Source organism: Puma concolor, chromosome C1 (genome assembly GCF_028749965.1).
Source record: "Puma concolor isolate L17-30 chromosome C1, mPumCon1.1.hap2, whole genome shotgun sequence".
NCBI classification, from domain to species: domain Eukaryota; kingdom Metazoa; phylum Chordata; class Mammalia; order Carnivora; family Felidae; genus Puma; species Puma concolor.
The window spans coordinates 93,959,946-93,974,421 of NC_141674.1; the positions used below are offsets into that span (position 1 = coordinate 93,959,946).

General features: G+C 43.9%; 1 protein-coding gene across 1 annotated transcript; it reads right to left on the reverse strand.

The window, feature by feature from the left end:
• Positions 1 to 1,582: 1,582 nt before the first annotated feature.
• Positions 1,583 to 11,854, reverse strand: GNAT2 (G protein subunit alpha transducin 2). Its single transcript, XM_025912144.2, has 8 exons — positions 11,498 to 11,854; positions 9,839 to 9,881; positions 9,412 to 9,553; positions 8,535 to 8,692; positions 6,238 to 6,366; positions 5,877 to 6,006; positions 4,040 to 4,193; positions 1,583 to 3,034 (listed from the first exon to the last, which is right to left on the reverse strand). The coding sequence occupies exons 1-8, from the start codon at positions 11,613 to 11,615 to the stop codon at positions 2,844 to 2,846; spliced, it is 1,065 nt and encodes a 354-aa protein (XP_025767929.1). The 5' UTR covers positions 11,616 to 11,854; the 3' UTR covers positions 1,583 to 2,843.
• Positions 11,855 to 14,476: the final 2,622 nt, after the last annotated feature.

The window sequence follows — 14,476 nt, forward strand, 5'->3', positions numbered from 1 at the left end:
TAAACTTTACCATCTTAATCATTTTTAAGTACATAGTTCAGTGGCACTAAGCACATTCACATTGTTGCGCAAACTGTCACCACTGCCCATCTCCAGAACTTTTTCATCTTCCCAAACTGAAACTCTGTATCCATTAAACACTAACTCCCCATTCCCTTCTCCTCCCAGCCCCTGGGAATGTAAGTGCAATCGTATAGTATTTGTCCTTTTGTGTTAATTGTACTGTATTTTTGTAAAAAAGATAAAAGCAACTGTCATCAGATCTACAAGAAGTGGAACATACTTCACATTTGCCTTACTGTCATCAGTGGCTAAATGCGCTGCAAGGGAACTACATTAAGATCTCTGCCCTTTAAGGATATGAACGGGATATTAATTACACCTTCAACGAACAAACTTAAAGTTATTTATATTTTTGTTATTTTATGCTAATTTCACATTCCACTTTGAGACTGATTTGTATTCAGTTTGGAGATGATTTTGTTAAATATGGTTTAGAGATGGCATAATTTAAAAATAACCAAGAATTTGGGAGTGGGAGGAGCTTAGGGAAATGAGAAAATTGACTGAATAGTGTGGTGTATGGTGGGCTTTCAGTAGCATGGTACATATATAGAACGCTGGCTTGGGATTCAGGAGACCTATTTTGGAGTTCTAGTTCTGCTACTTCCTAGCAGTTTGATCTTGATGAAGACACTCCTTCTCCCTGGGCCTCAGTTTCTTATCTATAAATTACTAGTGATGGGCCTGGACTATTTTAAACTTCCTTCTAGCTTTACCATTTTAAGAATTAAGATTGCAGTTCATGAAAATCAGGTCGAATTGTTTCTGACCTACCTTGTTACAAGAAAGAATTTCTGATGATAAAATTCAACATTATAGTGTAAATTTAAAAGGAAGCAAAAGAAGACAAAGACAGCAGAGTGAGTAGAGTACCAGAAGACCAGGCCCATTGGCTATTTTCATGCTTGGACTATAGGGCCGGTTGTATATGAACATCCATAACCAAGAAGCCTAGGGTAGGCTTTTATAGTTTGGCCTCTAACCAAGTCCTGCTTAGAGTCAAAGAGCAAGGAGAAGATAATAAAAGAAGTAAACAATCTGATACAATTTGTGGGGAAGTTGGGCTACCCTATCTGAAGATTGGATAAGTGAGATAAATTAGATTTGGGGCCTGAATAGACAGGATCTTAGCCGGAGTGAGGATTCTTAACCTGGGACTTCAGGGCTCCAAAGGTAGAATTTATTCCTATTATGTTGGTTTCCCTTATAATTTTATGCATTTTTAAATATCCTGAGAAGAGGTCTGTAGGTTTCATCAGACTGTTGGAGGGATCCATCATGCAAAAAAAGGCTCGTAACCCCTGTATATGGAGTTAAAGCAAAACAGGTTAGTGATAGTTGGAATATGCCATTTAGAAACAGTCCCTGAACAGAGCTCTTGGATGCATGAAGTCTTGCCCAGGTTTTTTTATGTGGTAAAGTTTTATAATTGGCAATAGTCAGAGTACTTTCCCTTATTTCTCTGGTACTTCTCTCAAGTTGACTTCTTTTCATGGAATCAAAAAGACGATTAAATGAGTCCAATTTTAACAGCTGCAAATTTATTCTTCAGTGTATTTCAAGCTCATATGGCTCTCTAGTATCAATATTGCTAGTAACAGGCTAAGTGTGAATATGTGTTTCTGGCAAGGAACAGATTTTCATTTTAATTGACACTTTCTTTTATATACTAAATCTTGGACGCCACGAGCTTTCCTCACTAGTAGTTGTAGATGCTAAATCTGTACTTGACTTCACCACCTCCTGTCAAGATAAATGCAAGCTTCGTTTCCCCTCAAAGGAGTTCAAAGAAATAATTTACTTGTTGTCCTGTATCGGGAGATGTTGTTTTCAGCCAGGCATCACATGGATCCAACTGCAAAGATTTTCAATGCCCAAAGCAAGATCAGTTGCTTTTTTTTTGTTCTGAAACATGTAGCAGTTGAATGAGAATTCTAGGTTTGCTCAGTTACTCTAAATTCTGTGATCGAGAAGTGGTAGCAATAAAAATCATTAATACTCCAAGTGGGAGTGTGTTGAAGTCTTCTAAATTTATCCAGAAAGTGTCTTGTGCACTTGAGACAGTTACTTACAGAGATAAAGGAAACTCAGTTTTTACAGTAGTTGGGGGGCAGAGAGAGAGAGTCTGCTTAATAAAGGTGATCATTTTTAGACATGTGCCTTAGAAACTAACAAACTTACATCTTCTATTCAGTGATCCAGATCTCTGAGCTAAGGCACATAGGGTCTGTTAGTAAAAAATGGTGGTAAGGTTTACTGAGATCTCATTTTTTATTTTTTAATTTTTTCCAGACAGTAGGGAAAGTTGCTATTGTGCTTGGGATAGTTCATCTAAAAACTTGGTCTTGAATTTCATAAATGGCTGCTTTTACATAGGATTTCTTTCTGTGACTCTGACCACACAGCTTTTATGTTCCTTCCCTTCAGTTATGTTTGTGATCATTAAGAATAACCCTGTGAAGTAGTAGAAAAGTTACCTTCATTTTATAGATGAGGGACTCAAGGCTCAGAGAAATGAAATATTTATACTTTGTAGTAAATTGCAGAACCAGTACTGGCACCTGGGTCTTCTGACTCTTGGGTTTGTATTCTTTAAACTGCACTAGCTACCCCACTTTGAAAAGAATATATGGGACACAGTTGTGATCATGTAGAGTCTGTCTCCAAGGGAGAATGGATTCACTCTTCATGCCATGGTATATTGATCTATGATTTTTCTGCTTGAAATGAACCAGATTCCAAGCCTGTTTGTGGAATGTATACTTGAGGAGTGATGAGGATTAGAACAGCCCACAGTCCTTGAGATTTTCTTTGATGATAATATCTGTAACTGCATCAAATACAAATTTGACATTCTGTGTGTCTGTAGCACAGGTCATGTGACTGTAGATTTCTTTGACATCTTTTCGCATGTTGAGGTCAAGGAACTGACTCTTGATATAATTCCCTGCATCTTCAAAAGAGTTGTTCCCTGGTTTCCCAGAAAAAATAGTGAAGAAATGGGATAAATTAACCCTTTTTAGCTGCTGACTTTTTTTTTTAATGTTAAAATTTATATATTTTGAGAGAGGGAGAGTGCAGGTGCACATGGTGTGCTTGCATACAAGTTGGGGGAAGGGCAGAGAGAGAAAAGAGAGAATCTCAAGCAGCCTCCACACTAATGCATGGTTTGATCCCACGAACCACGAGATCATGACCTGAGCCAAAATCAGGAGTCAGACCCTGAACCAACTGAGCCACTCAGGCATCCCTGCTCACTTACTTTTTAGGTGACCCACTCGATCCTTGAAATGTGTTGGAGAGCTGCAGTTGGGAACATATTTTTAAGGGGAGGGTCCTCTTCTCTATTGTACTCCAGTGTTTATCACTTGAGTTGAGCAACAGAATTGAGGAGAGGGATCTCTTTGTCTCTGCCCTTGATTTCTGGGAGGTATCATTTAAATAGTCTGTGGCTCTCCTGCATCCTGTCTATTCTGTTCCAGGGACATTTGATTTTAAACTTACGACTGAATACCCAAGTTTCTCAGATCAGATATCCAAGTATCACTTGGATATCACAAAGCGCATAAGAGGAACTGAGTATTAAGGGGATATGGCGGGGCAGGGAGGGGGCGCCTGGGTGGCTCAGTCGGTTACGTGTCTGACTTCAGCTCAGGTCATGATCTCATAGTTTGTGAGTTCGGGCCCCATGTTCGGCTCTGTGCTGACAGCCTGGAGCCTGCTTTGAGTTCTGTGTCACTCTCTGACCCTTCCCCACTCATGCTGTCTCTCTCTCTCTTTCTCTCTCTCAAAAATAAATAAACATTAAAAAATTTTTTTAAGGGATAAGGGATCATCAGCCTGGCAAAGCAAAGGAGTTTCACACTTAGTACCCCTTAAAGACAGGTTCCTTTATGTCTTCTTGGTATAGGAAATGAGGCAATCACCAGTCATTACCAAGAAAGCATTACCATTATCTCCATCCCTTGACACTTACCATCATAGTCTGGAAAACAAATGCTGAGATGGACTTTCTTGATTTTTTCCTCAAAGAGGTCCTTCTTGTTGAGAAAGAGGACAATGGAAGTAGCCGCAAAGAACTTGTGGTTACATATGCTGTTGAAGAGGTGTAGTGACTCATGCATGCGATTCTAGTAAGAGGAGACACCATCAGAGATATCAGACTGAGCTTATGGGCTATTGTCTACTTCCTGTTCTTGTTCCCCTTGGAGAGACTAGTGCTCCAAATGTAAGAGGAAAGTTGGGGAATAGCTTATCTCTTTTTAGCGTGGTGGGATAGGGCCAAAGAAATCTAGCTGCCTTTCTCATCCTTTTTCTGTCATAGCTGTGTGACTTGGGGGAAATCCCTGAACTTTTCTGAGTTTTAGTTTCCCTGTCTCATAGGGTTGTTATGGAAGTTCAATGAGATCATGTATGAGTGTCTATGATAGTGGCTGGCATATAGGTGTACAATAAATGTTAGGTCAATCTTTGGCAGCCAGGGCACTGCGAAGGACTTTGACTCCGTAAGTGCTGCTTTATACAGAGTGGAAAGTAGGCCTGAGTTGTCATGTGCCCATTTGCATCTCCATGATAATTTTTCTTTTCAGGATGATTCTGATAAGCTTCTGTTACAGAGTCCTGGATCTCTGTGTGGGCAGGAACATAATAGGAATTATTGCCCCAGTGTCAAATGGTGAGGACTAGAGAATTTCTCAGCACCATACCACAAGCCTTTCTGCCTTATTTCCTCCTCTGATTGCCACTCTGAGCAGGTGAGAAGTGGTGCTATATATCTGCAGAGTCTAGATGTTGCCAAGTGCCCCAGACCAGCCTGTTTTTAGGGAGCAGGGCCTTTAGGATTTCAAGTATGCTATTATCTGACTTGGGCTCAATCTTTTCACCCAATGAAGAAAGAAAACAAATCTACTTTTTGTGGCCTTTTGTCATTGCTAATGCTCCTGTAGAACCCCTTAAGACTTCATAGACTTCAGGGTTAAAGGTGGAAGAGATCTTGAAAAATGAATGACCCCATAAGACATTTTGGTTAGAGGATATTCATAGTGCTCTAATGTGAACTTGAACTACTAATGAGAAGGGAGAACAACTGAGACAGGGATGGGAGTATAGGAGCTTTGTCTCCTATCAATAAGCTATGGGCCTCCATTAGCATGTTCCATGCCTTGATATTCTCTCAGACTCCAAGACTGTGCGGGCTGATGCTTGGTCTACAGAGCTCCTATCTTGTTAAATTCTACAGGCTCAAGAGACTCACCCCTCAGGTAGTCTTCCACCTGCCAATTTAAGTGGCATGTAAGAAACCTGGTTTGCAGGTCTCCCCTTAGTCCTGTTGACAGTACATATTTAGGCTTCCAAGTGAGGTTAGTAGTCCAACCCTTCTGTTGCACAAAGATGCACATCATACATTGTTTTTCTGGTCTATCATTTTCATCTCCTATCCTTTATTTCCGTAGGTGGCCTGGAAGAGTCCTAAGTGTAACCCCTGCGCTTTGCCCAGTTGTGATCCCTTGTCCCTTTAATACTCTGTTCCTCTTGTGAGCTGTGTGATATCCAGGTGATTCTTGGATGTCTAATTTGAGACCAAGCTCACCTCCAGTAAATCTAGAGCTCCAAAGTGCTAACCTGGAACCTGCAAAAGGGGAAGTTTTTCTAGAATTATTTACTGAGGCATTGATTTGTGTTCCAGAGGACTGCTAAACTGTCAATGTTAGCTGAAATCACCCAAGCTGAAGAATTGGTGACACAAAGGGTCACAGAGGACTGGGTCACAGGGGGACTGTCTATCAAAGCTGCTTACTGTAAGGGCCACTTACCACTTCGTCATCTTCCACTAGCACCATATCATAGGCACTGAGGGCCGCACAGAAAATGATGCAGGTGACTCCCTCAAAGCAGTGTATCCACTTCTTTCTCTCTGATCGTTGCCCTCCCACGTCAAACATCCTGAGGGAAGAAGCAGCACATGTACTTGGTGTTTACAGAGGGGTGGCCACTTTGGGGCCAGTCGGCAATGAGATGGGAAATGGGGAGGAAAGAGGGACAAATAGGATAGTTATTCAGATTGGGCTTTAGTGAAGGCCAAGAGGCATCCCCAATCCCCTTTTTTGGTATCTGAGGTGACCCCAGGGAACCATGTGTGTATCTGTGATGCCCCCCAGAGAGCTGTGTACTCACCTGAAGTTCAAGTCTTTGACGGAAAACTTGGTCTCAATGATGCCTGTGGTTTTGACTCTGGATCGTAGCACATCTTGCTCATTAGGGAGGTAGTCAGGGGCTGTAATCCGGTCTAATTGGTTCAGGTAGCTAGAGAAAAGAGATTGGAATGGATTAAACTTTACACAGCCAGGGCCAAGAAAGGTAAAGTTCCTACCCAAAGTTATATAACTAACTTGGTGATGGAATCAGGACTAGAGTCCATATTGTTAAATCTAGGGTTCTTTCCTTCAAACCCTCATGTGTCCTTACAAAAGGGAGTGTGGGCTGAGAGGCATGCCCAGTTGTGGCAGGGGTTCTGTCACATTTAAGTCAAATCAGATAACTTTTCCTTAAGTTTTGCCTGGCTACAAAGTTTTCTAGATCCTTCAGTAAGATTTGGTGGTTTAAATGAGTGTCAAAAGTTCCAACAAGAAGCAGGAGTAGGGGCTCCTGGGTGGCTCAGTTGATTGAGCTTCCGACTCTTGATTTTGGCTCAGGTCATGATCCCAGGGTCGTGGGATCAAGCTCTGTGTCGGGCTCTGTGCTGAGCGTGGAGCCTGCTTGAGATTCATTCATTCATTCTCTCTCTCCCCCCGCCTCTCTCTCCTCCTCCCCCACTTTCCCTTTTCCTCCCCCTCCCCCACTCACGATCTCTTTAAAATAAAAATAAGTTTAACAAGAAGCAGGAGTAGACTAAAAGAGACTTCAGAGACATAAGAGACGTGAATCGGTTTAATACATGGACCTTGTTTATATCCTGAATCAAGTTGAGGGGCAAACAGTTGAGATAACTGGGGAAACTTAAATGAGCACTGGCTTGGATATTTGATGACATCAAGGAATTTTTAAATATTTAGGTGTGGTGGTTATGTTGTGATTTCTTTTTTTAAAAAGAGCCTCTCTCTCTCTCTCTTTTTTTTTTTTTTTTTTTGAGAGATACATAGTGAAATTTTTAGTATGTAATGATAGGATATTTGGGACTTTCTTCAAAATAATCCAGTGGGAGATGGAGATAAAATGGAACAAGAGTGGTCATGAGCTGGTAACAGTTGAAGTCAGGTGATTCACTGTATTATCCTACTTTCATATGTGTTTGACAGTTATCATGAAAAAAACTTTTTTTTAAAGACAAGAGGAAGGGAGATGTGAAGTGGGATGACAGAGAAGAAGGGAAGGAAAATTAACAAGTGTGTAGTATATGCCAGTATGTCCACATTTAAATTCTCATTTAACCTCATACACCTTCAAGTTTCATGTCCCATTTTACAGATGAAGGTTAATTTCAGAAGAGTTGAATAAGTTGTCGAAGGTCAAGAGGCACTGTGGTATATTGTAAAAAGCATTCAACTTTGCGGTCAAATAGACCTGGAGTCAACTTCAACCTCTGCCATTTAACTATGTGACTTTGGGCAAGTTAACTTCTCTGAACCTCAGTTTTTCATCAGACTAATAAAAAGTACTATCTACCTCGAATAATCAAACGAGATGGTGCACCTCACACACCCAGCAATGCCTGGGCCTTAGTAAGTGCTCTGTGGATGGTAAATGATAACTGTGTTACAAAATTAGATGACAGAAGAGGGATTAAATCCAGTTCTGACTACAGAGCTCATGCCCATCTATGAAACCATGCTGTTTGAGGTAGGCTTGATAAACTCTCTCTACCTTATCTTTTTGGAATCAGCTTTGCAAAGTTGGTTCTTTTAAATCCCTGACCTACTTCCTTTGGTTTGCCCTGGAAGTTTCTGTGTCCCATGCCCTGGCACCCTGATGCAAAATGCTATGTGTGAAGGAGGCATTCGTTTCTGGTTGGTGGCCTAAGTAAATACACCTAGGTTACCAGCTAGAATATTCCATCCTGAAAAGGCCATCGTTAATCACCTGTTTCCTGGGAGGGCATGTGGTAGAACTGCAGGTCTGTCTTTGTGTTTGTGGTTCTGAAAGGAGAGACTATGTGCATGAATTTAAGAGGACAGCAGTCTGAGGGCAACTAAGCAGGGCACATTTGTTATTAATTTGGGGGTCTTCAGCTCTATAGGCTGCAGTGAGCCAGATTGAAGCAACACAGAGTGGTGGCAACTATGTCTGTGTCCCTCTCTAAAGGCATTAAGTTCAAAGCATAGTAAAACACTGCTTAAGCCTAACACAACAGGTATCCACGCTGAATTCAGTCCTTTGTGACTCCAGCTTTCATGCCTGAAATTTTAGTCTGCTTGTGATTTCTCCTAGAAGGTTGTTTATAGCTAATCCCACCCCTTCCCCAGTCAGAGTCTTACTAAGATGCTGAGTCATTGAGCTGGTACTCTGCAGCTCTCTCGAAGCAGGCTTGCACCCCACCATCCTTCCACAACTTCCTGATGACCTCAACCAGCTCGGGAGGCATGGTGCCCTCCTCAGTGGAGTCAGCCAGGTTGTTGAGCTGTCGCCCAGTATCCTGTAAGGCAGAAACCTGGCTGAGAACTACACAGGAGTAATGGCTTTCCAGGAGGCTCCTGGGAATACTACTGAAAAGAAAGCATTTTGCATTGCTACTAAAGCCTAAGATGGAGATTGCAGCCAGTGAAGATGCTAAGAAAACATATGGATTAATTTTGAGTGTGCCTCTGAGATGTAGAGGGTGGCAATTTCTCCAGTCCTAGGATGTCTAGGGGAAAATAGGTTCCAGGGGCTTCCTCTGTGGTGTTTCTGTCTCCCATCCTTCGTTCGAAAGAGTACTGCCACAAAATGTGGGCCCTCTGCTCGCAGGGAGGTTGGAAGTTTAAAGACCAGATTGACCATGACATAGATCAGATGGTAGACAACCATCACCTTTGTTCTTTCAATGATCCAAAGCTAGGAAAAGACAAATGCCAGAACTAGGGATTTAGCTTGTAAAAGTTCCATAGCCAGGCAAGGAGCCCAGGGGAGCATTTTAGATGGTAAGGTAAAACAAAAAGGCAGAGGAAGCTGAGAACAGGTTTTGGTAATGTATTATAAAGGTAGGGATTGCACACTTCTCCAAGACTGAAGTAAAAAGACTGGAAGCTCAGTAGGTAGGACTTAGTTCTACGAAACTCTTTTCTGACCCATATTTCCTCATAGCTTGTCAGCTGCCTGTTTTCTGATCATTAGCCTTTCCTTCCAACTTTAACTGCATTGCTGTTAACCACATACCGCACAGCTTGGTTCAGCATAGTCAATACCCAGTGTGGACATGGCCTGGATGATAGCCAAGATGGACTGCAGTATATTCCCGTAGATGATGGCCTTGTACTCCAGACACTCTTCTGGTGAATAGCCATCCTGATGAATGATCCTGCAAGACACCCGGCCCATAGTTGGACGTGAGTAACCAGCCCTAAGGGATTGGGGATCTGGAAGGATTGAAAGGGTCATAAGAACAATCTATTCCTATGGCTGTCCCAAAGTGGAGGGTGAGGGGAAAAGGGCATGCAGATGAGGGGCATTGGGAATCAGGTTCTTTATATCCTTTACATCTGGGTGCCTTCAGGATGAAGAGCCCTTCACCTTCCATGCCTCTACTGGCTCTACTGACTTCATCACCCTACCTCAGTCCTCGGGGGGGTTTGTTCTTACTCACTTCATCTGTTTGACGATAGTGCTCTTTCCTGACTCCCCAGCACCTGCAGGGAGAAATGCTTATGCTTCAGGTTTCCACCAATTCTCCCCAACCCTCCAGTAGATGGCTTGTGAGAAGTCTAAGCCAGGGCTTGCTTGGGAGTCTTGTTAGGAGACAACCTGTAGGGATGATTGCTGCCCTCAATTTCTGCCAGCCTTGAGCTCAGGTCATTCAGTCTGGATTTAGAGCAGAGTTTCTCAGCCTCTGCACTGTTGACATTTTGGGCTGGACAATTATTTTTTTTTGTGGGAGGCTGTCCTGTGCATTGTATGGTGTTCAGTGGCATTCCTGGCCTCTACTCACTAGAGGCCAGTAGCACTCTTCTCTTCCAGTTGTGACAACTAAGAATGTCTCCAGACATTCCCGAGCGTCCTGGTGAGGGGTGAGGGTGGTGGCAAAATCTCGTTGAGAACCACCGATAGAGTCAGGGAATTCCTTTAACACGTTTCTCCTCTGCCCAGTTTTACTCAGGAGAGTGATCTTGGAGCAGGATTGCAGAGAGCTGGATAACTTCACTGAAATAGTTGTTTTCATCATCTTGCTTTTTCCCTTATTGGCTAAAATGCCCTACTATCCTCTCATTTACACTCTGCTCTCCCTCCACATACCCTTCAACTCTCTCCCCCAGTTTGCACTGCCCTGATGCCCTAACCTCCCTCCCATTTAGTCTATGCTGGTTCCCTTTAAGCTGCTTATCCTGAATGTAGAAGAAAGCTGCTTAGGCTTAAAAGATCTCTCAGTGGCCTTGCTATCTCTTTCCCCTTCTGTAGCTTTTGGGCTTCTTGGAGTCTGAGTCCAGCTTACAGTGGTATGCTCACAGGTTGGCTGGGCAAAAGGAGGTGCCACCGCCTGGGGCTCCAGTTCACAGGCTCCTCATGGGCTTGGAAACAGCCCAGCCAGCTAATCTGCTGCTGCAAAGACCCCCCAGCTAGCCTATCTCTGTACTACCGTTGGGTTTTTTTTTCCTAAACCAGGTGTCCCAAACTCTTTATTGAACCAAGAGGTTCTGTTTGCAGCTGTGACCAATCTCTCTGACCAACAGAAGAAGGTGCTTGTCGTTTTTCAGCACAGACCTGTGATCTGCTTAGGGCTCATCAAGTTGATGAACCTCCCATCTGGAAGGGGCTTTCAAGGCAGCTACTGAACAGAAAGCCAGGAAAGGACTGCCGTAGACATTCCTCCTCCCTCAGGGCTGGCTCCCTAGTTATAAAATGTACACAGAATGTTTACTGGAGGCAAGGAGAAGGAACCCATTTATGTGGCAAGAACCAGTGGGCCTGCTCCTGGGACTACATGGCACTGATGCTATGGCAGGACTTCTGAGTCCACTGACTCAGAGCTTGCTGACTGCAGATCAGGTAACTCTAAGCCCAGCCCTTGCACACTTCCTGGTTCAACGAAGAGCAGAACTATTCCACGGTAGCTTTGGTATTCTGCATCTTCTTGGGGTGGCTATGCTCAGCCCTAGAGCCCTGATCCCTTAGCCTGAGACCAGATGGGGAGAGGAAAATGACCGGCCATCCGTCTTCCCCGTGGGGTGGGCTAGAACCCATCTACCATTCAGGATAAGCAGGAAGGAGCAGTACCTTCTTCTCTGGCTCATCCTCCCATCTCGCTCACCCAGCAGTAGCAGTTTGACGGTCTTGGCTTCCTTGTCAGCATCCTCCTGCAGCTTCTTTTCTAGCTCCTTGGACCTCTTGGCCAGTTCTTTGTCCTCAGCACTGGCTCCACTCCCCATCTTTCTGTTATCGTCTTCTCCGCTGCTTCTTCTGGCCCTTAAGCTTCTTCTCTAGGGTTTCCTATCTGTGAGATGGAAGATAAGGAAAAAGTAAATTGGGATCGAGTATCAGTTTTGTAGTCCTCCTCAAAAGCTGGTCGATAAGGGCCTTGGTGAGGGAGCAGGCTCTAGGTTCTCGTCCCCTGCCTGTCTTGGGTGAGACTTTCTACCCCAGCTGGAGACCTACTTAGTCTAGGGATTGTAGCCTTTTTATCTAGCAATGTGATGGGTCAAGCCAATTAAGAGCTCAGTATGACAAAGGGCAAAGACATGTGTTTCTGTAACTAAGAAAATGGCTGGATTTTGACACAGGAGGACAGAATGCGGGTACTGGAGCTTTCTGGAATGAGATCACAGCTGTCCCATCCTTTTGAGGGGCTGATCTCCTAAAAGTCTCTTTCTTCCTTGGATTCACTTGCATTTTAGCTCTAGAGATTAGATGTGTAAACGTAGGAAGCTCTGCCTGAGACTCCAGATTTTAGAGTCTTGTTTTCAAGGGCTTCAAGGCATCAAAGCACCCTCTCCATCATACCAGGCTGGTCCTGGCAAGGAAATCTTGTTTAGGGTGGTGCCCTTCCTGGAAAAATTAGAAATGTTTCCTCCAGCTCCTCCAGTGGCTGCTGCACCAGGAAGTTATTAGCATTGTTCTGCTATGTTGGGTAATCTCTCTATGTGCTTCTTTATAGCACTTATCCCTTCATACTGTACTTTGCTTTATGAATGGGTTTCTCCCAGGCTGAATTCCTTCCGCTGGAGGTCAGGGACCAAATCTGATTCATATGTGAGTCCTTTAGACCGTGTGGTTTATTAGCAGACCCTCAGTAAAAGTTTGGTGAATGAATGAAAGAAAAAGTATACACAGAGAGAGCGGGCCTCCAACTCTGTAAAGCCACCTGAGGCCTACCCTCACTTGGTGAGTGAACTTTGCTGTTTAGAGTGGGAGTTTGTGCTGCCTCATACAGGAAACTGCTTCCTTGGGAAATTGGACTCTAGCCTCTGGCTTTGCAAAGGTTGGGGCAGCCCTCCCTCTGGCCCTCATTCCAGCTGCCCCTTCCTGGGAAGAAATGCCAGAGAGGAACCCAGGAGTTCTCTTTTGGACCTATGGAAGACTCTCTCCATCGGTCATATTTCTCTATGCCAGTTATTTCCGTTTAATTAAGTGGGTTGCTGGTGGAGCCTCCTCAGTACTTCGGGATTTTGCTACCCAAAATGTGGTGCAAGGCCCAGCCTAGATCACCTGGGAGCTTCTTGGAAGTGCAGGATCTCAGGCTTTAACCTAGATCTGATTTAGAGCCTGCATTTTAACTGGATCGCAGGTGACTCTAAGCATGTTAAAGTTCGGGAAGTGCTGCCCTAGGAGGTACTAGGGAATTGTTTTTTCCTCAAACCTGCCTAATCATGAGGATCACCTGAGATGCTTGTTTCTGTGTGTTATCAAATCTTAGGTCTCACTGATTGGAAGATCACTCAGATTTCAAAGATGTTAAAATATCCTATATGTTTTTATAAAGGGGTGTGCTTTAGAATCATTAAGTTCCGGCAATAGTGCTAATTCCAGATCCTGAGAAAATCTTTTAAACTAATACAAGTGATTATCATCATCTGGCAAGTTTGGAAAAACCTGATCCAGAAGAGTGGTTCTCAACTTTTGTTGTACTTTGGAATTTACCCAGAGAGCTTTAAAAAATAATACTGATCTAATTGGTCTGGAATACAGTCTAGGCGTGGAGATTTCCAAATTTCCCCAGGTGATTCTAATGCGCAGCCAAGGACTTAACCTGAGCTTGAAGGGCTTAACGTGTTCTTTCCTTTTAGAGTGGAATTGCACTGTAGTGGCCTGTGCATTTGGACTGAGAAGCTGGGAGGGAGCCCCTGGGCCTCCCACCTACCAGGTACCCTGAGCCATTGCTGAGCTCCTTCCTCCTTCCACCACCTTTCAGCTGCATATCTGAGCATCTGGCTGAGAAGCCCTGGGCCTGGAGCCCAGACTCTCAGGGCTGATGGAGAAATAGGTAGCCGCCACGGTGCCTTCCCTAGTGATCATGTTTTCCCAATCAAAAATTGGCAAGTGCTTCTTGACTTAAAACAGGAGAGTGTCTTTGAAATTGTGATTGTCTTGGAATCTTGGCTATAAGGTTTCAGTAATTATACCTCCCCGGCCCAGCCCTAACCTACCCACAATATTGGTAACCTACACCTAGGCCAGAGCTGTGCTGAAGTCTGTTGTGTTCAGAGCAGGGGACTGCCAGCCACTGTGCTGGCCGAGTTAATGTGGCTCCTATCAGTTCATTCTCACACTAACTTCAAGGTAAGTGCTCTGTCCCCAGTTTACAGACCAGAGAACTGAGACTTGAGAGGTAAGTAACCTGTCCAAGGTCCTATAGTTTAATGAGCAGACAAATCAAGTGATCCTTCTTCCCACGACCCCCACATAAGCAGCCAGTGAAAGAACACTTGGAGGAAACAGGCAACATGCATGAGCTCGAAAACAGTAGCACTTGCAATGTTAAAGGAACCACTAACTTGTTTGACGCATGGAGAAAATGTTCGAGCTTGTTCCTTTTTCAGCTACCACCTCTGCAAACTTCTGTGCTGCTCCTACTTGTTTTGTAGTTTGCTGGGCTCCCATTCCGACTACTAAGCTGAGTAAGAGAGCTCCTGACCCTTGCCTGGCCTCTAATTGTGCTGACCCATCCTGATGCCAGTGACCTCCTGCCTCCCGTCTTCAGCTCTGATGCCTTTCGAAACTGTGACTGTTCTACTTTATTATCGCATTTGGGTTCAGTGACCTGGTGGAGTAGGAAAAGCATGTACGTGCTATT